General features: G+C 42.4%; 1 protein-coding gene across 2 annotated transcripts in view; it reads left to right on the top strand.

Annotated features, from left to right (window-relative positions):
* The window catches only part of PIGN (phosphatidylinositol glycan anchor biosynthesis class N), a 450907-nt gene that overhangs the window by 293694 nt on the left and 132948 nt on the right, over positions 1 to 24265 (top strand). For both annotated transcript variants that reach the window (XM_089674856.1, XM_089674855.1), the window contains 2 exons: positions 352 to 463; positions 12345 to 12453. In XM_089674856.1, the coding sequence (XP_089530982.1) occupies positions 352 to 463; positions 12345 to 12453 (221 nt within the window). The remainder of the gene's footprint in view (positions 1 to 351; positions 464 to 12344; positions 12454 to 24265) is intronic.

The raw sequence follows: 24265 nt of genomic DNA, 5'->3' as shown, positions 1-24265 counted from the left end.
TCCTATGTTATGATTAACAAAAATAATAATAGGGATGTGAGATGCCTTCTTATTTACTGTAGCAGTCTGTGGATCTGTGAACCTCAGCCCAGGTTTCTTGCCACCTGAGTACTATAAAATACACAAAACCCACTACCTAAATGAGCAAGGCTAATGTAAAATTGCCAACCGTTTACATTTGTCTGTTTAGAATAGTACAATAATTTTATACGAAAGTACACTGACTGACAGCTAGCAATGGATTTTCATCAACCATTTAATTGGGTATATGGACAAGTGTGAATGGTATTTGTTTCATGGCTGTATAGCTTTGATATGATGATTAATGTTCTACTTCTCTTGTTTACACAGAACCTGCGCAGGACTTTTAGCACTTTTCATTTCTTCGGCCTCCCTTGTATCACTTTGGAGAAACAAAGACAGGAAGGTGGAAGAAGGAGATTTCACAGTACACATTTGTCAGGTCAGCATATCTATAAAATAAACCAATCTCCACACCTTTGGTTCTCAGCAAGAGTCTAGGTTTATCTACTCTTCAGTTAATAACTGTTGTGGTGTGCTTTTAATGTAATATCCCATATCACTGTACTGTATAAGATTGTGTTTCTTTGTATCTTTTCAAACACAGTGCCTTTTTAAAGATGCCTCTAACCCAGAACTAGAATTCTACTTTAAAAAAAAAAAAACAAATTGCAGTTCACTTAAAGTTTTATTGAAAATGTCATCTGAATTTACAGATTTGTCACATGGGCATGAAATTATGTAAAAGCAAATATAGAAATATTATTGGACAGGTTAATAATACTTAAATTACCATTAGAACCTGGCTGGTGATAAATATGAGGTTCTATAAGGTGTCTTTTGGAAGATAGCAGAAAAAACAATGCTTCTTGGGATCAAATATTGTTAGTAGACATAAAGGTTGATATAGGTTAAATAGCTTGTTCATACAAACTAATTATGATTGTACAACTATAAAAAATGTATGTATGTATGTGAATTCGGTGTTTAATTAAGAAAATTGTGATAAATTAATTTATGCTGTTGAAATAACTCATTCAGCTTAGTGAATGGATACTGGTAATAGTTATATGTACTGACAGGTATGTCAGCAAATGCCTAATGCATTATCGCCTAAGATAATCTGCAGTTGGGTAGCATTAGTGAGAAAATAGTTCTGAATTTATAGTACATGTTTGAATGATGCTTCCTTTGACTTTGAAAATGTCCTTTGACATTTTTGTTAACAGATTGAAAGATTTCATAGCTTAGAATCTGGACAGGTCTCTGCACCATTGGAAACACTCAGAAATTCATCTTACCAGCAGCCTACACAAAGTTTAATATATTTTTTTGGTAGAGTTCAGTTTTATCACTATTTTTAATATTTAGTTAGAGAAAATTAGTTAACATATGAACTTCTGATACTAGGCAGAACTAAAGCAGGTTATGTTCACCAAGATGGAGTAGTACAATCTGGTATAGCTTTCAACAATCCTGCTACCATATTGGGCTGTACATCCAAATCTGATAGAACTGGAGATTTGGTAGCTGGACTAAAAAAATCAGATGTTTACTGGCTAGTGTAGTCCATTTTATTTCTATACATTTAATATGCCAGAAAAATTAATAACTTGAAAATGCGGTCTTTAGCAATGCTAAACCATTAGGACTCAAAAGACCAAAACGATCTATCCAATTTGTGACTAAGTAAAGCCCAAGTTCATCAAGCAGGTATTATGTTGTTTTTGGTAGAGCAGGGATGGTTAGATCCTCTGTCAGGTTTTCATTGCAATTTGTCTCTCTGTTGAGGCAATTTCTTCCTGTCCTATGGGAAAATGTTTTTTTTTTTAAATCATAATGAGGAATAATTATAACTTCTAGCAATGTTTTTATTGTTGCCCATGCCCCCCTCTCCCAGTTCACACTCATCTCATATATGGGTGTCATAGCCACAGGAAGTGAGGAGAAACCTACTTAATGGGGATACTAACGAAAATAAAAACGTGGACAAAAATTCACCCCACACCACTACAAAGGGTAGTAAGGCTGATGGCAACACCATGAAAATCCAATGACAAAAATAGGTCAGCGTGCCAGAAGTTAGGAATACTGACTGAAATAGTAACCTGACAGAAATTGGTTTATCGTCACTACACTATCCAAAATCAAAATAGAGGTCATGCCCGAGACTGGTCCGTTTTTGGTCTCGTGTATTTGGCCTCCTTTTCACGTTGTTTCATCTATCCATACGCCGGGATGCTCGATATGCCTTGCTTCATTGCCCCATACCGGGTCTCTTTGCTCATCAGCAGAAGCTGGCGTCCTATTTGTTTCTGTCGGCCACCAGAACAATTGCTCAGGCCTGGAAGAGTCCGTTTGTCCCTTTTCAGGGGGTGCGGGATCGTATGACCAATATGATGCTTAATGAGCAGATGTCGAGCATATGCAACGACTCCCAATGTAAATTCTCGAAAATATGGGAACCATGGTTGCAATATGCCTTTCCCACGCTTCCTTTGGCTAGTATGGGGATGTACTGGCGTTAGGCACTGGCGTTTGATGGTGGCGCTCCTGGATCTCTGCCCCCTCTTCTCCTTTTTTTCTTTTTCTCTCCTCTTATTTCTCTTCTCTTTCTTTCTTTCCATTTCTGTGATAGTTGACAGTTGCCTTTAATTGCAGTTAGAATTTCATTACCGTCATTGTAACCTATGTGCCATTGATAGCCCCTGCGTGGGCGTACCTTCTGCCTTGTTGAAGTTAGAGCACTGTTTTTCTTTTATTATTATGTTTTTTATCTTATCGGTGCAATTGATAGCCCCTGTGGGGGCATGTTTTGTCGCCTCTGTTTTATACTGCTTAAAACTAATAAACACTATTGAAATACAAAATCAAAATAGAGTTGGAGTGAGGCTTTAGTTGTGAAACAATATACGGTAGACAAAATAATCCACAGCACACAAGGGGGAAAATATTCTGCAGCAGCTAACTTAAAACTCCAATCGTCCAGTAGTATTCACCATGAAATCAAACAGGTCAAATAAATCCTTTGAGTAGCGCTTACACGTCTTTATAGAGGTACAGTGTTACTCCTACAAATTGGACCTACCTTACAGCATAAAACACAATATTATCGACTATTATCAAACAATCACTTGCCTGTCCTTGCAAATGTACTTGTTTGATAAAACTGTATTTTATGCTGCAAGGTAGGTACTGCAGTTTGTAAGAGTACCACTGTACCTTTTATAAAGAAGTGCAAGCGCGAGAAATTAAACCAAAGCCTTTTCTTTATCATACAGAACGGGACACAGAACATCTTCATATCTATGATGATAGGGTTCTATCGTCACATTCAGGTGATTGGACAGTGGAAAAAAAAAAGGACAGGAAGTCCCCTCCTTGGCATAACCCCTGCCCATTAGGCAAGGATTCAGATTATTTGCTATTGTCTTAGGTGATGGTCATGTTTCCTGTGCAATATCCACATGAAAATGTAGCTAGATTCTCAACAGTTCCACCTGGTGTTAAAAAAACTAGTTCTTTGTGCATCCATTTGCCTGTGGCTTTTCAATGTTTAGAGAAATGGTACCTGCACCCATCACTAGGCATGTAGGGACAGCAAGTAGCAGTGCTTGTCAGCATTAAATCCTGTGGGAGGGGATCCTGTGCAGTGATATATTGCCTTACTAACCAGTAGGGTGCTATACGGGTCCAGGGCAGTGTTCGCCAGATGGGGTGTTGAATCCCTGAAAGCACTTGTGACAATACCTTGATTGGTGAAGATTGGACCCCTAGGGGATCCTGCGGCAGAAATGGTGAGTGCAATAGAGTTGCACTGTTGGTACCCTCCTCTAGTCCTCTGGGCAGGACAGGAGAAGTAGCCCTCATTGTTGTAACTACCGGTTACAGCAATGAGTGTAGTGTTGTGTGGTGCTTTGCTATATAGTGCTTGGGATAGCCTGGGAGGCACTGAGCACCAAATGCAGGCAGAGAGTTTTAATCAACCCCCTACATTCACTCTGGAACAGTCAAGGTTGCGCATGCATGCAGAGTACAACGTTACAAGTGGGGTGGAGCGTTCTGGCTGTGGATCTTGGATTGCACGTGCATTGGCAGCTCAGGCTCTGGGGCAGACCGAACCTTTTGGGACTACAGTCCACAGCAGAACATACCTCTGGGACTACAGGTTGCAGCAAAGTTTTTTCTTTGTGGAACTACAGGTTGCAGGAGAGCTTTCCTGGTGGAACTACAGTTTTCACCAAGTATTGAAGGGCTTTCCACCTTTCATTTCAGGGGTGGGGTGGGGTGGGGTGGGGTCACCGGCAGATTTAGCAGGAAATCTTATTTTGATTGGTGCGAGGGTAGAGGAGTTCATCCTCACAAGTATGTCATGGGTTACATCCTTTTCTCCAATCTGGAGTTAATCATGGTTTGGTTTGACCACAATCAATTGTCAGATTTCAGCCTTAATGATCCTTTTTCAGAGAACTATTTCTTCACATCCCTTGGTGTGTGCCTTTGTACAAGGCATCAGGCATATTGTTTCACTGGCTAGGACTCCATTGACCTCACAGGACCTCAGCTTGGTACTTTCTATATTGCAGAGATCTCTATTTGAACCCACTGGGGATATTCATTTAGTAATTCTGACTTGGAAGGTTATTTTTCTGGTTGCCATTACTTCAGCTCTCAGAGTGTTGGAATTGGCTTCTCTTTCCTGTATGGAACCGTTCCTGGTGCTCCACCATGACAAGAAAGCCCTTCAGCTTTAACCACCAATTTTATCTAAGGTGGTTTCTTTGTTCCATCTCAACCAGAACATTGTGTTGCAGCCTTTCTGATCTAAGCCTCATGGGAGACTAAGCTCTTCACACTTTAGATGTGGTTTGTGCTATCAGGTGTTACCTGAAGTTGACTGCTGCTGTTCATCAGTTGAATTCTCTTTTTTTTGCTTACTGAAAGTCCTTGCAACTTCCAAATTTACCAAAGCTCAGTTTTATCAGTTTCTTTCTCATGCTACCGGTCCAAAGGGCAAAGTCCAACCTCTTTCCTTCCACCAGGAAATTTGGCACTTCCTGAGCTGTTCATCATCATGCTTCACATGCTGTCTGGTCTTCAGTTCATACTGTTATAGAATTTTACCAAATTATTTTGCAGGCTGTTTCGTGAAGTTCTAATCTGTTTAGTTGTTGGGGCTTGGTTAGATTGTTGCCATGTTGCCCTCCCCTCATATTTACTGCTTTGAGATATCTTTGTTGTCAGAGCTATGAAGATGTTGTATGTCCAGCGATGTACAAAAAAGAAAATGGGATTTATGGTTTACCTGTAAAATCCTTTTCTTGGAGTGCATCATGGGAGACAGAGAACCTGCCCCTCTGCCTTGTGGTTTATGGCTTGCTACAAAAACTTATGCTTTGCCTAACTGAGAGGTATTATGCCTGGAAAGGGACTTTGTCTTTTTTTTTGGTTTCCAAGCACCCGACAGTAGCAGCATAACCCTATTGTTATGGATATGAAGATGCTCTGTGTCCCATAATGTCCTCCAAGAAAAGGATTTTACAGGTAAATCAAAGATCCAATTTTTCAAGCAGCCACTGAACATGTGGGATCTCTGACATACTTTGTACTTTTCCTGGTAGAGTTACCTATAAGGTATCTTGATTAAATCACACCCATTACAGCTCAGCTAGAATCTCTCTATTCAAGGCTCAAACTGATGGTACAGAAAGGAGACGGAAAGAAATCGGGAAGCCTTTAAATGAAGTGGGTTATTGACAAAGATGTCTGCAGCTGTCCAGCATGTGACTTTCCAAATTCAAAGCTTTCAGTTCTCCCCTGCTGATGTATGCCCAAGAGCTTTATTTTCACATTGTATTACTTACTCTTCCTGTAAAGTAGAATTGCAAAATGAAAATTAGCATGATAATTTGAAACTCACTGTAATTGATCGGGGAATACCAGAGAGTTGTGTTAATCAGTTGCATATAATGAGGTGTTATTGAATCATTACTGACCTTTTTCTCATTGTTGAGTTTGACATTCTGACCATTTTGCCTCAGGAGTGAAGGAATTTAACACTTTGACTATGTTCTCCGCATCACCTAATTTAAAAAAATAATATTAAAGGGCTTCTCCAGAACAGCCGGGGTTAGCAATATCTGAAAATAGATTGCAGAGATTATGCTGCATTTAGTAATGGTGTCATATATTTGCCTTTGAGAGATAGAAGGGCTAACTTTATTAATTGCTTTTAAACTTCTGCAGCTGTTGCAAAGGTTCTCATGAAATCAGGCACAAAATAGATTTGATTCTATGTAACCCTCGAAGGACTTGACCTGAAAATCCCATTTTTTTTTAGCATGTACCGAGCAATTTACAGCCAGAGGCAGTGTCTTTCTCTTAATTCATGTACTGTATGTGCAAACCTCATAACACTAAGGATTCAACAAATAAAAAATATGCAACTTGCTAAATGCAATTATCAGCAAAGAAAGAGCACAGACGTACTGTAAACAATTCATGTTTCCACTACTTTAAAAATATATTTACAGTTTTGCTAAAGCACTATTAGGTTTTTAATATGCATGTTCACAAATTTTTCACTCTTTAACCAATTCAATACCGGGCAATTTTACACCTTCCTGCCCAGGCCAGTTTTCAGGTTTCCGCGCTCTCACACTTTGAATGACAATTGCGCGGTCATACAACATTGTACCCAAACTAAAATTTTATCATTTTCTTCACACAACTAGAGCTTTCTTTTGGTGGTATTTAATCACCGCTGGGGTTTTTATTTTTTGCTAAATTAACAAAAAAAACCAAAAATTTTGAAAATAACATGTTTTTCTTTGTTTCTGTTATAAAAGTTTGCAAACAAATAATTGTTCTTCATAAATTTAGGCCAAAATATATTCTACTGCATGTCTTTGGTGAAAATAACCCGAATTAGGATGTATTTTTTAGTTTGTAGGAAAGTTATAGAGTTCACAAACTATGGTATAGATCTGAATATTGATCAATCCCGAAGTACTGACAGCCAATCTAATTTCTTGAGATCCAAGAATGTCAGAACTAGAGATGAGCGAATTATTAAAAAATTCGATTTGGCTGATTTGCCGAATTTGCGGAATAAATTCGATTCGATGCGAATTTATTCGCTGCGAATTTAACTTATTAAAAGGGTTTCTAGGCTTCAGAGAGCCTTTATATTAGTGCAGAACACTGTACCTTTAATTTAAATGCCCTTGGAGTCTGCTGGGGAAGAGAAATAATACTGTCAGTCAGTATGACATGCAGATGAGTGCCGTCGATCTTAGAATCACCGCACACTTCACTCATTTGGGCAGTCACGGGGCACGAAGAAGAAGGAGAAGGAGGAGAAGAAGAAGAAGAAGGAGAAGGAGGAGAAGGAGAAGAAGAAGGAGAAGGAGGAGAAGAAGAAGGAGAAGGAGGAGAAGAAGAAGGAGAAGAAGAAGGAGAAGAAGGAGAAGGAGGAGAAGAAGGAGAAGAAGGAGAAGGAGAAGAAGAAGGAGAAGGAGGAGAAGAGGAAGGAGAAGGAGGAGAAGAAGAAGAAGAAGGAGAAGGAGAAGGAGGAGAAGAAGGAGAAGAAGGAGAAGAAGAATGAGAAGTAGAAGAAGAAGAAGAAGAATGAGAAGAAGAAGAATGAAAAGAAGAAGAAGAATGAAAAGAAGAAGGAAAAGAAGAAGAAGAATGAAAAGAAGAAGAAGAATGAAAAGAAGAAGAAGAAGAATGAAAAGAAGAATGAAAAGAAGAAGAAGAAGAATGAAAAGAAGAAGAAGAAGAATGAAAAGAAGAAGAAGAAGAATGAAAAGAAGAATGAAAAGAAGAAGAATGAAAAGAAGAAGAATGAAAAGAAGAATGAAAAGAAGAAGAAGAATGAAAAGAAGAAGAAGAAGAATGAAAAGAAGAAGAAGAAGAATGAAAAGAAGAATGAAAAGAAGAAGAATGAAAAGAAGAAGAAGAAGAATGAAAAGAAGAAGAATGAAAAGAAGAAGAAGAATGAAAAGAAGAAGAAGAATGAAAAGAAGAATGAAAAGAAGAAGAAGAAGAATGAAAAGAAGAATGAGAAGAAGAATGAAAAGAAGAATGAAAAGAAGAATGAAAAGAAGAATGAAAAGAAGAATGAAAAGAAGAATGAAAAGAAGAATGAAAAGAAGAATGAAAAGAAGAATGAAAAGAAGAAGAAGAAGAATGAAAAGAAGAATGAAAAGAAGAATGAAAAGAAGAAGAAGAAGAAGAATGAAAAGAAGAATGAAAAGAAGAAGAAGAAGAATGAAAAGAAGAAAAAGAAGAATGAAAAGAAGAATGAAAAGAAGAAGAAGAAGAATGAAAAGAAGAAGAAGAATGAAAAGAAGAAGAATTCCAGTACAGCAAAAAGTGTATCTGCAGAGAGCTCCGCTATTTCTGACAGTTCTCTGACAGTTCCTTCACATTTACAGCGGTTGAAACATTGTATCTATTTGTTTCCGAATAAAAACATCTGTATCCTAAATGGAAACAAATAGATACAATGTTTCAACCGCTGTAAATGTGAAGGAACTGTCAGAGCACTGTCAGAAATAGTGGAGCTCTCTGCAGGGACACTTTTTGCCGGCTGTAGAAGGGATGAAAATCGGCCGATCGGGAAAAATTCGATTCGTGCATCCGAAGTTTGCTAATTTTCGGATTCGGTGCGAATCGAATTTTTCCTAATATTCGAAACGAATTCCACTTCGCCAAGTTCGATTCGCTCATCTCTAGTCAGAACAGTACAGATATCCCCAAATGACCCCTTTTTGCAAAGTAGACAGTCCGACGTACTTCATAAGAGGCATGGTGAGTTTTTTTGAAGTTGTATTTTTTTTTTGTCATTTTTCAGAAAATGAAAAAATTGAAAAAATTAGTTTCACTATTTTTTTTCTACATATTGTCACCAGTGCAGTACAGCGTCATCATATAACTGGCATGGTGGTGATCAGGGACACTGACTGGTGACAGTATGAAAAAAAAAATATATATTCTTTTTTATTTTTTATTACATTTTTTTTCTTTTTTTTTAAGATTTTGTTTTATATTTCACTATGACCAAAGTAGTACAATGTTACCATAGTAACATTGTACTACCTTGGGGAAGTGATCAGTATTTTTTTTTTTACACAATTTGCTTATAGCAAAGAATTACCGTGCTATAAGCAAGCATTTACCTGAATGACATCGATTCATTCAGGGTTTTTTTTTTTTTTGTGCTTAGCTGTGATTTGGCCACAGCTAATCACATGACATGTGCATGTGATTAGCTGTGACCATTCACAGCTAGACACTAGTATACAATGGATGGCATGAATGAAGCCATCCATTGTATACAACTGTCATGTGACCTGCTGTGATTGGTCACAGCAGGTCACATGGTACTGGCAATGGGGGCCGTTACTCAGATCTGTCATCGGCCGTGTCCTGCGCGTGGCTGCGTGGCTCTGCAAGCGCGAAAACTGCGCATGCCCGGGAGGACGCCATATGGCATCCACCCCCGGAAATCTACAGCATTTTGCTGGCCGCCAAACGGCTATTGGCCTGGCGGCTATTGTTTAAATGACTTTGTACTGGGTTACATTCAATAACCACAAAAATTAAAATCTTTCAAAATTGTATACAACTGTCATGTGACCTGCTGTGATTGCTTACAGCACGTCACATGGTACCGGCAACGGGGGCCGATACTGAGATCTGTCATCGGCCGTGTCCGAGGTACACGGCCGGTGACAGATCGCGCCGCTGCGCGGCTCTGCAGGATCGCAATCTGCGCATGTGCGGGAGGACGCCATATGGCGTCCACCCAGAACGCTGATGACATTTGCCGGCCGCCATTCGGCCATAGGGCGGGCGGCAAATGGTTAAAGACATAGGGGTTGATTTACTAACATAAGAGCATGTTAACTCTGCAAAGTGACTTTTTACTTCGCTTAGTGAATTAGATGAAGTTTTGAAGACTTCAACCATCCAACTACATCCTGTTGTTTTTTTTATTTTTTTTATTTTCCTTGTTCTTGATTAGTTATTCTTTGCAAAATAACATTTTTTCCTTGTTCACTAAGGTGAAAATCCACAGATTAACACAAAAAATCATCCTGTTTTAAGTATCAGATCATGGAGACAGCTTATGTGTAAAATTTGAAGCATACTTTTGAAATCTAGCAGTGTGAATTTCCTCAGTTGATCAAATTATTTTAATGCTGCTGGCTGGGGCATGCACATGGACACAGCTGCTGTGTCTCAATGTGTCATCCACTTGGGCGCGGGTTCTTGTCCCCGAACTCACCCTGGGTGTGTTTGGGGACGTGCACCCACACAGATGTCACACTTGGACACAGCGGCTGTGACCCTGCAGCCACATGTCCCAATAGACATCTTTGGAACTGGGCACAGGGATGCATACAACACTCCTCGTGCCAGCAAAACATGGCCCTGTATATTTCTTGTGTGGATGGAATTACAAAATAACGGCATAATTAACCAACATCGGACAGGAACCCTTCTGTCCTGTACGATTATCGGTACATCTGAAGCTGGCCATGGATAAAAATTCAGCCAGTTTACTAGGGACTGGCTGAATATCAATCCATCTATGGCCGTTTCTATTCATCAAGCTTGTTGGAAAATTTTGCTTCAATCAATGCATAGAAACCAATCAGCTGCAGCGCAAGTCAGTGTATTCTGACTGAGGAGGAGTTCTGCTGTGAGAATACAATGACATGAGGATTCCCGCATCTACCTGGAATGTGTGGATGGAGTAATTGGTTCAGTGTTTTTCATTCAGCAAGCTGGTTACAATGTATAGCCAGCTTATCTATGGTTTTCCCCAGTTGTTATACTATGCAGCCTATGAGAGGACAAAGAAGAACTTCTCAGCCTTTGGAGGGACCACTGCTTGAAGAATCATTGCTACTTAAAGAAGAATTGTGGGATGAGCAAAAAAATCATCCATTAGTATACTCTCCTATACAAAACACCAAACGGTTAATAAAAATTTTAAAATCCTTCCCACTGAGGAGAAAAGTCTAATTGAATTTTAGGATGTCATCTCTTTAATTCAGAAAATAACAGCATCTGCTGTGCTGAGGAGGAGGTGAAATAGCAAGGATCATGTCATATCCTCTCCTCTCTCTGTGCAATAAATAGAAACTACATTTCCCATCAAGCGCAACTAATTGAAAAGGTTAAATGGTAAAAGTGTCAGGCAGTTGAGGAGTTAATTGTGAGCCACTCCCTCACCTCCATCCGCAGCAGTGTGTGTGCAGCTGCCTGGCTCCCCTCTCCTCTCCTAATATACCATGACTGTATAGCATGACTCTGCTTCTGTTCTGTTGGGTTCCTGGGATGAGACATCAGTTGGTAGGACATGGGCTGCCGACCACAAAGCACTGGAGTATGGGAAGAAACTCCTAGTTACGGGGGTGGGGAACACAGACCCAGAGTATCCTGAGCTGTAATGTTTAGGACACAGCCTCTATAAGCAGTGTAGACAGGGAATTTGAGAGTCCTGGTTTGCCCACTACAGCCAGCCACCAGGGATGGGAGTACATCACTGCTTCCTGAAGACAGAACTACTGAAGGGATGTGCCAAGACCGGAGGCTAGGGAATTAGGAGGCAAAGTAGCCACCGATCATACAAATAAGAAACTCCTGGGAAGTAATGGTTTTATCTGAAAATTACCAGGCTATTTCAGAGCAACTACTAAGTGAACCAGAAGAAGGATGACATATATAGTATAGGTAGGAAATTAGCAACTAGGACAGGTATAAAAGATTTTGTCCAGAGTTCTGCTTTAATAAAAGTAAGATTTCTCTTTAAAATGCTGTTAAGTCATGAAATATTCTTAAACTTTTAAATATTCTTAAACTTTTAAATTTTCAGTTTTACTATAGTGGTCTGTATTCTCCATGCTTCCCCACCACAGTAACTCCTTACTATAAAATGTGCTGTATTAATGTGTTACATTAATAAAGATTCCTGTCTAACTGCATTTGTTTAGCTTGGCAAGTTGTAACTTTTAATGCCTAGAAAGTAGGCCAGGTAAGTCCACTGCAATATTGTCACAGAATCCTCAATGTTTATGCAAGGCTATACATGAGAGTTAGCAAAAGACCAGAAAATAGCCTGCAAAATATACAAACCCTGATCTTTCTGACACTGGTTAGGTTTCTATTGCAGCACTATTTAGTAATACAGTAAATGCTAATGTCAGATAGGAGCTTGTTCTTGATAAAGAAAATGGGATTTTTTTCAGGTACTGATCTGTGTTTACTGTGTGTGTTGTCACTGCAATTAACTGTTTGCTTTATAGATGCTGAGTCTTGCAGTTTCTATATGGATTGTAAACACCACTCACTCCAGCCTAGCTGCCAAGCAGGGACTGCCACTGCTAAACCAGATATTGAGTTGGTCAATAGTAGGTATGTAAAGCATTTTAATGTATTGAAACCATATCTGTGTTGCTAACAATGACAGCTAATATGATTACACCAGATAGTATGTTTCTTGATAAACCTATATCTACAAGTATTTATTAACAATTTCCAGTTTCATAGACCACGTTTAATAAACTAGATTAAAGGGATAGTTCACCTTCACCAAAGAACTACCTATTCAGGTAAGGGGCGTCTGTGGATAAAAACAAACTGTGTTTCTGACTAAAGTTGAATAATGTCCTTGCTATATATATGTAATAATAAGCAGTTGCCTACCCTTTTCTCTCAGCATCTATATTATGACTTACAGACAGGTCCAAAACACTTCGGGTTACAGACCAGACCTCGTTCCGTAACAAGTGAGATTTGGAGTATGGTTTAATAGGGAGTCTGTAATAAACTTGCTGCAACTTCCAGAATTGCTACTGGGTTCCCAGAATAAACACTCACAGATAAGGCATAATAGCTTTATACTGGCCAATATCACTGTTCATAACATAATTATTTAACTCCTAATACAGGCAGAGGATTTTGATATAACAGGTTTAGTAAATTATGTATTTAAGGCCTACCTGTAAGCCCAGCCATACATGGATTGAAAATCATAATTTTGAATTACCCTTAAAGCTTTGATCATTAGTGGGGCTGCAGTAATGGCCAATTTTCGTGCGGCCACAAACTTTTCGAGTTTCAATCGACAAATCGTTTGGAATTTGACCCATGTAAGGCCTGCATAACAGTTACAGATTATCCGATATTTTTGGTCATTGCTGCCTGTTACTTCTTATTTTGCATTCTTCTGTGATTGTATACAAAGAACCCTTTGTCACAATTTTTTCCTGAAGATTTGTATGATAGAGTTTTGTGTTTTTGGCTTGCTTGTTTTTTTTTCAAACTGTAAAACTGTAAGAAAAATGTATTACCAGCATTTTCTCTTTTGACATGTACCAAAGCCTTATCTTGATATGCAGATCAGTCATAAATATCTACATATAAATACAATATTTAGATAGAGCAGTGCTTTATCAGCCAGTGCTTGACCTTAACTGATTCATCTACTTTTTATGAGAAATGATATGATAATGCCATTATTGGGGAAAACAGGCAACGCTGGTGTCTATTACTAGTTTATTAGTATTTTATATTCTGCTTGAACCTCCTACAAGATTTTTTTGGAATATGATTACCAATCTTTAATGAACACTCAGGCATGTGATAGGATATTTAAAGGATACGCTCAATTTAAAAAAAAAAAAAAAAATGAAATGCCTATTTTTGCAGGTAAAAAAAAATGTGCGTTTACTTTTTTTTTTTTGAGCTTGGAAAACATTGCACCAGCGATCAGCAGATTGCTGGTGCCGTACAGGACTCCTGCAAATTGTCAGTGTATCTGTCTGCCTTTACATCCCGTATGGGCAAGCAGATACAGTCTGACAGGAAGAGCTCAACAGCTCCGTGGTAGTTAATTGAGAACTACAACCGGCAGCCGCAAAGGCTGTTGGAACTTGTAGTTCATTCATTTACAGAATTCTGTGAATGAATGAGAATCAGCGAGCAGTGGCTGCAGCAGTGAGAACATGTTACATTTTCCACCCTAAAAATGTGTGGAACACATAATATGTTCCCGAAGGTGAACTTATCCTTTAATTAGAACAAAACATCTTGGACCAGTTATTTTAAAAGAAACTGCACACTGTGGTTCTGTTAAGGTGGTACTTTACTTGTTCTCTATTATTTCATTGTTGTTCCACATTTAGCACTCAGGATGCGTCACCTTGGAATGATCTAAGGTTTACAACATTTAATTTTCAGGTTGAGGATGTTTAAGGAAATAAAATCAAATACTTCAACTGCTATCTTTGTGTTTCAGTTCTTAATGTCCTTAACCCAGCATGCATAATAATGCAAAATGTAAATTGGCACACATCACACTTGCCACTTAGTCAAACAAATCTAGAATTGACTTGACTATGCAAATGAAAGGCTAGTCCATTTTATAAATATTATGCCACATGGGTTTTAATCTGGGACCTTTGGATTAGATTTAGGGAGCCCAAGGGGTACCGTATTTAGGTTTTATATATATTGCCTTGAAAAAATATTCATACCCATTGAAATTTTCCACATTTTGTCATGTTACAACCAAAAATGTAAATGTATTTACTGGGATTTTATGTGATAGACCAACACAAAGTGGCACATAATTGTGAAGTGGAAGGAAAATGATAAATTGTTTTCAAAATGTTTTACAAATAATACAAATAAATATATGGAAAGTGTGGTGTGCATTTATATTCAGCCCCCTTTACTCTGATACTCCTAACTAAAATCTAGTGGAACCAAAAGTCCAGGCCTAAATCCAATTGAGAATCTGTGGCAAGACTTGAAAATGAATGTTCACAGACGCTCTCCATCCAACCTGACAGAGCTTGAGCTATTTTGCAAAGACGAATGGGCAAAAATTTCACTCTTTGTGCAAAGCTGGTAGGGACGTACCCAAAAAGACTTGCATCTTTAATTGCAGCAAAAGGCTGTTTTACAAAGTATTGACTCAGGAGGGCTGAATACAAATGCACACAACGCTTTTCAGGTATTTATTTTAAACATTTTTTAAAAGCATTTATCGTTTTCCTTCCACTTCACAACTATGTGCCACTTTGTGTTGGTCTATCACATAAAATCCCAATAAAATACATTTACTATTTTGGTTGTAACATGACAAAATGTGGAAAATTTCAAGGGGTATGAATACTTTTTCAGGCACTGTAACTCATATAATAAGCTCAATAAATATTTAGGCATTGACTTCATATCATTGTTACTGAATAATATGTTATAGGGGAGATTTACTAAAACTGGTGCCCACAGAATTTGATGCAGCTGTGCATGGTAACCAATCAGATTCTTAACAGATAAAGCTAACTCCTGCGCCACAAAGCAAAAAAAATATTCAATTTAAGCAGCCAGCACTGAACATGCCACAACCACAGCACCAAACCAGTAGACTAGAATATTAGGGAAAAACAATGCGGCACTTAGGGTCACAAATATATAAACAGGGATAAATAGTCACACAAGGCAGGATGTATGGCCTAAATAGACATACATATATACATATAAATAAAGATATCATAAGTGTGAAGTGAAACACACAAAAATGGCAATCTCATGCATTAAAGTGATACAGGTAAACAATGTGAGTAGTGTCCATGTGCATATAGCAAATTCCATGCAGATGTGAACTGCAAGTGCCAATCCTTTATTGCTGGGGTGCCCCCTCACCTTCCTGCCCAGGCCCCTAAGGACCAATGAGCCTTTGATAATACAATGGGTATCCCTCCGGATGTTTAGGTGGATCTCTCCGACAGTAGTGGTGGGACTCCCTCCTCTTGGCTATACTGTTGACTATTTATCCCTGTTTATATATTTGTGACCCTAAGCGCCGAATTGTTTTTCCCTAATAACCAATCAGATTCTAACATCAGCTTGTTCTATTAAGCTTTGACAATGCAACCTAGAAGTGGATTGGTTACTATGCACAGGCTGCACCAGATTCTGAGTGCACCAGTTTTAGTATGATGTTTAGAGTTGCAGGGCAGATCCTTCTATTAACCTCATTTGTGTAATTTGCAATCTCTCCAGTGACATTTATTATGTTATTAACCCGCCTGGTAGTAATGCTGTGCTATGGTAACATAATCTTAATTTGCTCTTATCTGTTTTGTGCCAGACCTAGTTATCTACACAGGGTATTGTTATACTGCTCATCCTTATAGTGTAATATTATACAAGAAAACATTTGTAAATGATAAATAAAGAAGTTGTTTAACAGCTAATGGATGCAAAATATTATTACGCCATTTTTTTCTTATATTTTATAAGGTTTGTTGCTAGTAATGTACAGTCAATTACAACATAGATTATTTTCTGCAAACAGAAGAACATGTAAACCTCTATGTGGTGAATCACTTGCTGAAATTCAGCTGTTTTACAGTATATGAACCTTTGAAATAGAGTACATTATCAGCCATTTCACAAAGGCTGCCTGTGGTACCTTTCAATAAGCTATTGATTGGATGACACCTGTGTGCGCAGGAAAATATTCCTACGCCTACTCACAATATTATCTCTTATAAGCTCTTGATAATCCCTTGAAAGTTGTTAATCATAGATTTTATGAAGAATTGTCTAAAGAAGTACCATAGAGTAATTTAGACTTACAATGGCAATTAAAAAGTTTGTCCAGGAAAGGGACTACGGAATTTGAACTTATAGAGATAGGCAGTGTAGTGATTTATAGCTCTCAGCTCATTAAAATCCACAGGAAATATGAAGACTGTTTGAAGTTTCACCCATTATCTGTAATAATAAAACTAGAGAACAACCTATTGAGGAGGAGGATGCCGCCTCCACCTGAAAACCTGTTTACTGTGCTTTAAAGTGTATGTAAAACCTAAAAATGAACTCCTTTTTTGCTCCCTTTTGATCAGTTAAATATGTGATTGAAAGTATTTTACTAAATACAAAAGTGCAAAAACTGTATATGTTGATCTTGTCAGAACTCTTGCAAGCTGATACTTTTCTGTGCTGTGCCCGTGCAGACTGTTGTCAGTAGCTTTATTGTATGTGGACTACAGAACTCCTCCATCCACTGTATGTTAAGGAGCAAAGAAGAACAGATGAGGAGGTGTTCCACAATCCTAAAATACTTCCTGCCCTAGGATGACAACATTGCTCCTCCATAGATATGGTATGGTGAGTGGGCTTTGGCGCCCCGGGACAGAAAGTGTTTTACCAGGTGAAAATAAAGGAAAAATGCAAGTAGAGAAGAAAACCAATGCAGCCGATACATTTGAGCACTGATAAGCTGCATTATATCAATTTCTGTTCATGGACTTAGATTCTCTAAAACTACCCCCTACACCACAGACATTTTGGCAGCAATGATATTTGATTATTATTATTATATTGCTGTATTTGGATGGCTCCTACTGGTAGCAAGGATGATTGGGACTTCCATTAGCTCAGGAACAACCTCTTTGATTGGGAATAGAGCCCTGGAGGAACCATATGGGATACAGCTGTTCTCAGCCCCTCACAGGATGTAGCTTGGGCTGAAGCACTTCTTGTCACAGCAGTGAAAAATAGTGAGGTTCTGCTTGCTCATCCTGTGCATGGAGAGGATTTTTAGTGTATGTTCAGAGGCCCAGATGTAAAGGAATGGCATAATTATAGTACTCTTATAGCTTGAAAAAGTGCTGTGTTTAAAGTAAATCAATAAAATACTGGGACTGGCATTGCAACTGCTTGTTTTCTGGCTATGCTGAGTTGGCTTTAGTACATTTTAAGCCACTGACTCAGAAGAAGCACATCAGAAAAGTGATGGAAATTGTTATTCTTTATCTGCATACTCATCGTGGGTTCTCTGACTCAAAGTACTGATGCAACAAGGTCAGCATGACAGACAGAAATCAAAAATTATCTTTGGAAATTAATCATGCTTCTTTGATTTTCTTCAAACTGTAAAGCTCTTTAGTTTTTAGACATTGCAAAATCCGATTTGTTTCCATAAAACATATGAGCATGTTCAGCTTAGATGTGGTAAATTTTGTTTCTCTTGCGTTTCATTGACAGACACAGTCCTTCTTAAAGCAGAGCTCCACCCAAAATAGGAAGTTCCGCTTTAAGGACTGCTCCTCTGCTCCCCATTAAAGATTGGCACCTTTGTGGGGGAGGGGGAAACGGATACCCAAATTTGACAGATACCCGAATTTGACAGGTACCCGCTCCCACTTCCGGTCCGATCGCCTAGGTGACCGGAAGCGGAAGGTGTCCTCCCTCCCTCTTTTGGGACACGTGATAGGTCCCAGAAGACTACAGGACCATTCATAAAGCGCAGCGCTACTCGCGCATGCGCGGTGGGTACCCGGCTGTTAAGCCACAAGCTGTCACAGCCGGGTGCCCACACTCAACATGCCGGCACCTGGAACACAGGACGACCGGTGAAACGGGCTGCGGGGGACACACCGCGGGACTGAGGGACAGGTAAGTGACTGTTTTTTAAAAGTCAGCAGCTACAGTCTTTGTAGCTGCTGACTTTTATTTTTTGACAGGGTGAGTGGAACTCCGCTTTAATATTGACTGTAGTGTTTATACTGCCACCTACAGGAGTAGGACACTAGGCAGAAGAAGAACTTAGCATCACCCTGTGGGCAGTCCAAGCTCGTATAAACCCTTCTCTCTTATATGCAGCTCAGGTATTTCTGCCTAGTTTTTCAGGAGTAAGGACCTAGTTCCCTGCTGGGACCTGTCGCTCCATAGCTTTTTTTTTTTTCCTTTTTACCTATTTCCTGGGATTTTTTCCTGTGACCTTTAATCAACAGCTGGGCAATGGGCTGAATACTCTAGATCCAGTGGACACACCAGTTTGGTCAATGAGTACATGCAGACCTTTAACTACACACTGGTCAGTTGCAACAGCCCCATCCTGGACCGGGGTTGCCAGCGAATTAAACTCCTCGCTGGGACACTCCCAGTGATGATCAGCTCTACAGAGTTATCCTCCTCCTCTCCAGGCCTTGGATCTATTTTGCCAGTCTCTCCAGTGGACAGAGCTTCTTCCCTTCGCTCCCTCCCTCCTTCCCTCCCTCCCTCCCTCCCTCCTTCCCTCCCTCCCTCCTTCCTGAACCATACCAGGCCACATGCCCTCAACATGGGGGGGTCAATGAGTATTGGGTACCGCTACCCATTCACAAAAAAAAAAGTGTAGTGTGAAAAAAGAGAACAGACAGTTGTTGACAAGTTTTTGAAAGAAGATAAATAAAAGAGTGCCCCCCGGAGTAGATACAACGTCAATCACGATGCCCGCCGCCGCTACCCTAAAAAAGAATTAAAAAAAAAAGCCTCCGCTCCCGATGCTGGCTCCCAGCCGTCTGACTGCTCTGCTGGCTTGACAGTTCTTAAATATGTAAGGGGCGGGGCCACCTGGGACATCACATGTGTGACCCTGCCCCTTGTGGCTTCATTAACCAGAGCATGCTGGGTCAATAATGTCACAAGGAGGCAGGGCCACACGCGTGATGTCACTGGGTGTCAGGGATCACGGCGCCGGAATCCTGCATCACGGCGCCGTCCCCCCGCGCATGCGCACTGGCGGCGAGCCGCGGCTGACAGGACGCCGCGCATGCGCAGTAGAAAGTCGAGGGCGCGCCTCAGGCGTCCAATGACAGCCGGGGGCGCGTCCCAGCCAGCCAATGACAGTGCAGGGCGCACTATTTAAAGATGCCCTGCACTGTCACCCATTGCCGCAAGGTCTTATGTGATCCTGGATACCTGCTCCTGTTCTGTGACCCTGTTTTCGACCCTGACTACGCTGCCTGCCCCTGTGTTTGACCCGGCTTGTCCTGACTACTCTGCCTGCTCCTGCGTTTTGACTCGGATATCCTGACTATTCTACGGACTGATTTACCTGGCTGACCCTGCATGTGACCTGACTACTCCTTGCCCGCTGATTTGGTACCCCGCTTACCCCCCACGGAACCACTATCCGTGCCACCCTGCTGGGGCCGTCATCCGCCTCATATCTGGCTCTCCCGGTACCTACATGCATCCCCGGAGGCCTTCCCAGCCGCTGGTGGGCCCGCCCGGAGGTCGTGACCTGGCCCGGGACTGTTTCAAGTCCATCCCCACCATCAGGGGCCCTGGTGAAGGCACAGCCCGGGCTTAGACCCCACGCTCTGGGTTGGTCTATCAGTTGGCAGCCGGAAGGCTCCGCCTGGCGGATCATAACAGTACCTTGCGGCCATGACAGAGCCAGGAGGTGGACCGGCGTCCCTAGAGGATATTTGCCAGCACCTGGCAACTTTGACCCAGGCCTTCCAGAACTTCCACAGTCGCTGCGCCCGACTGGAAGACCGCATGGAGACATTAGCCCCCCAGACTCCCCCTGCTCAGAGTCCCTCGTCTGTGGAACCTCCCGCTACCCCGACATCCGGAGCGGTTGCCACACCCTTAGCTCCTGAGCCCCGCGTTCCCCTGCCGGAACGGTTCCGTGGTGACCGGAGCCGCTTCCGAGCCTTCCGGAATGCTTGCACACTATATTTTGACTTGCAGCCCCGCACATTCTCCTCCGAGACCGTCAGGGTGGGGTTTATAGTCTCTCTCCTTCAGGATGAGCCCCAGGATTGGGCTCACCGTCTGATGGAGAGGCGTGACCCCCAGCTTGACTCCGTGACCAAGTTCTTTCAGGCCATGGCAGTTTTGTATGACGACCCTCAGCGGGCTGCCTCCGCAGAGGCTACCCTATACTCTCTGCGGCAAGGCCGCCGGGCAGCCGAAGAATACGCGTCCGACTTTAGGCGATGCATGGGAGACACCAGATGGAACGATGCGGCCTTATGTCACCAGTTCCGCATCGGGCTGTCTGAGTCTCTCAAGGACGAACTAGCACGAGTAGGCCTACCAGACTCCCTGGAAAGACTGATTGAGTTGGCCATCCAGATTGACCGTAGGTTAAGGGAACGTCGGCTGGAAAGGAGCAGCCAGGGTCAAAGGGTGGCATGGATCCCACCGAGAGACACAGCTCCAACCCCAGGGAACCATCCCCGAGGCACGGAATCGGGGGACAACCCGGAACCCATGCAGCTGGGACTGGCCCGTTCCCACTTGTCGGTCGAGGAACGTCAAAGGAGACGATCGCTGAACCTATGCCTGTACTGCGGGGAAGCTGGTCACCAGGTGCGCTCCTGTCCTGCAAAGATGAGTAAGTCCGCTTCCTTTTCTTTTACCTTACCCGCAGGAAGGGATGATCAGTCCAATTACCTGGCCATACCTGTGTCTTTGCAGCTCCCGGGAAGAACACTATCGGTGACCGCAATCGTTGACTCTGGAGCTTGTAGTTGCTTTGTCGACCTGACTTTTGCCCACCGGCAAAAAATACCACTGCAGACCAAAGAAAGGGGGTTCAACATCTTCTTGGCAGACGGCTCCAGTATAAAATCAGGGGTGGTGGACCAGGAGACACCACCCATTTTTACCACAATAGCAGACCATCACCAGGAGTTCCTCCGTTTGGATGCCATCGCATCACCCCTATTTCCAGTCATTCTGGGGCTCCCTTGGCTGCGGGCCCATAACCCCCAGGTTGACTGGGAAAGGGGGACGATTCAATTTAGGTCACCCTACTGTTTGAATCACTGCCAGGTCACGGGATCCGTGGGTCCCCGGTTCCTCCTGTGCTTGGACGGTGATGCCAATCTATCCCAGACTATTCCCCCGGCCTACCATGACTTCTTGGACGTTTTCAGTAAGCGAGGGGCTGACGTTCTTCCCCCACACCGTTCTTACGATTGTCCTATAGACCTCCTACCCGGATCTGAGATCTCGTTCGGCCGGATCTTTCCCTTGTCAGAAACGGAATCGGGTGTACTGAGGGAATATATTGACGAGAACCTGCGGAAGGGGTTTATTCGTCCTTCCACATCCCCAGCCGGGGCCGGGCTGTTCTTCGTAGAGAAGAAGGACAAATCGTTACGGCCCTGCATAGACTACCGTGATCTAAACAAGATAACGGTAAAGAACCGTTATCCCTTACCGTTAGTCCCCGAGCTCCTCCAGAGATTAAAATCGGCAATGATATTCACTAAACTAGACCTGCAAGGGGCCTATAACCTTGTCCGTATCAGGGAGGGGGATGAGTGGAAGACGGCCTTCCGTACGAGATTCGGTCGCTACGAATATCTAGTGATGCCATTCGGGCTCTGTAATGCACCGGCAACCTTCCAGCATTTCATCAACGATGTTTTACGTGATTTCCTCGATGTCTTTGTAGTAGTTTATTTGGATGACATCCTAATTTTCTCCCCTTCCCTGGAGGTTCATCGAGGTCACGTAGTACGGGTATTAGAACGGTTGCGTCAACACGGGCTATACGCCAAGGCAGAAAAGTGCTGTTTCGAACAGCGCGAAATCACGTTCTTGGGACTGGTTCTCTCTTCCGCAGGGGTCGCGATGGATCCCCAGAAAGTCACGGCGATCTTAGATTGGCCAATACCCGTCGACAAAAAGGGGGTACAGCGTTTCATCGGCTTTTCCAATTTTTATAGAAAGTTTGTTAGGAACTTCTCCGGTCTGGTCTCCCCGATCACGCAACTGACGAAACAAGGGGTCCGTTTTAAGTGGACTTCCGAAGCCCAGACGGCATTCGAGAAGCTCAAAAAATTATTCACGTCTGCGCCCATCCTCTGCCATCCGGATACTTCCCTCCCATATGTCTTGGAAGTGGATGCCTCTGAGAACGCGGTAGGAGCGGTTCTGTCCCAAAGAAATGGAACCAAGGAACTACTGCACCCCGTGGCGTTCTTCTCCAGGAAGTTGACGCCGGCTAAACGTAACTATGACATTGGAGATCGGGAGCTCCTGGCCATCAAATCCGCTCTAGAAGAATGGAGGTACTTACTGGAAGGAGCCACACACCCAATCCTAGTCTTCACAGATCATAAGAACCTGGAATATTTAAGAACAGCGAAACGACTGAGACCTCGCCAGGCAAGATGGGCTCTTTTCTTCTCGCGATTCACTCTCCATATTACGTACCGACCCGGTACTAAGAACACAAAACCAGACGCTCTGTCCCGCATGTTTGAGGACCCCGATGACACAGTGGCACCTGACACCATCTTACCTTCCGGAAGTTTCCTTGCTCTACAAACAGAACTTCGTTCCAGACTCCTCGACGCTTCTACAAGACTACCAGTTCCGTCGGGGTCACCCCTCCTGAACCACGGCGGGCTGTTTTGGAAGGAAGACCGGATCATGGTCCCAGAAGAGGTGCGAACCCAGGTCCTAGGGCACTGCCACGACCATCGAATGGCAGGTCACTTCGGGGTTGCGAAAACTCTGGAACTACTACGGCGCTCGTTCTGGTGGCCGAACATGAATAAGGACTGCGAGCGTTACGTCCAGACCTGCTCCACCTGTCAGAGGAACAAGCCCTCCAGGAGCCGGGCATGGGGATTGTTACGTCCATTACCAATACCCAAGCGGGCCTGGCAAATGATTGCCATGGACTTTGTGGTCGAACTCCCACCATCCCAAGGCTACACAGCAATAATGGTGGTCGTGGACCGCTTCTCAAAGATGGCACATTTTATACCCCTGGAGAAAACCCCATCGGCACCTGAAACGGCACGGATCTTCATTAAGGAAGTAGTCAGGCTTCATGGGGTCCCCGAAGATATAGTGTCAGATCGGGGAGTCCAATTCACCTCCAGGTTCTGGAACTCCTTGTGTAAAGCACTAGGAATCAAGCTGTCGCTTTCATCCGCCTACCACCCACAGACCAACGGCCAAACCGAGAGGACCAACCAAACGCTGGAACAATACCTGCGATGTTACACGTCCTACCTTCAGGATGACTGGTTGACGTTGTTGCCGTCCGCAGAATTCGCGTACAACAACTCGAGTCACTCTGCAACGGGGCAATCCCCGTTCTTCGCCAATTACGGGTATCATCCCACATTTCTCCCTGACCTGATGCCTGAAAACCCGGTACCGGCATCTCAGGACGTCTTAAACTTCTTCTCTGTCAATAACAAGACAATTCAGGAAGCCATCGCCAAAGCCCAAGGGGACAGTAAGAGGGCGTTCGACAGGAAAAGAAGAGGAGAATTACTGCTTCAACCAGGGGATCGGGTATGGCTGTCAACGACCAACTTGAAGATGCTGCATCCCTCGAGGAAGCTGGGACCCAAGTACATTGGCCCATTTCCGGTAAAGCGTGTAGTCAACAAGGTGGCCT

The sequence above is a fragment of the Staurois parvus genome, unplaced genomic scaffold (assembly GCF_062004578.1).
Source record: "Staurois parvus isolate SC_StPar_1 unplaced genomic scaffold, SC_StPar_1.0 ptg000153l, whole genome shotgun sequence".
In the NCBI taxonomy this organism is placed as follows: Eukaryota; Metazoa; Chordata; class Amphibia; order Anura; family Ranidae; genus Staurois; species Staurois parvus.
This window is presented reverse-complemented; position numbering and strand designations above follow the sequence as displayed.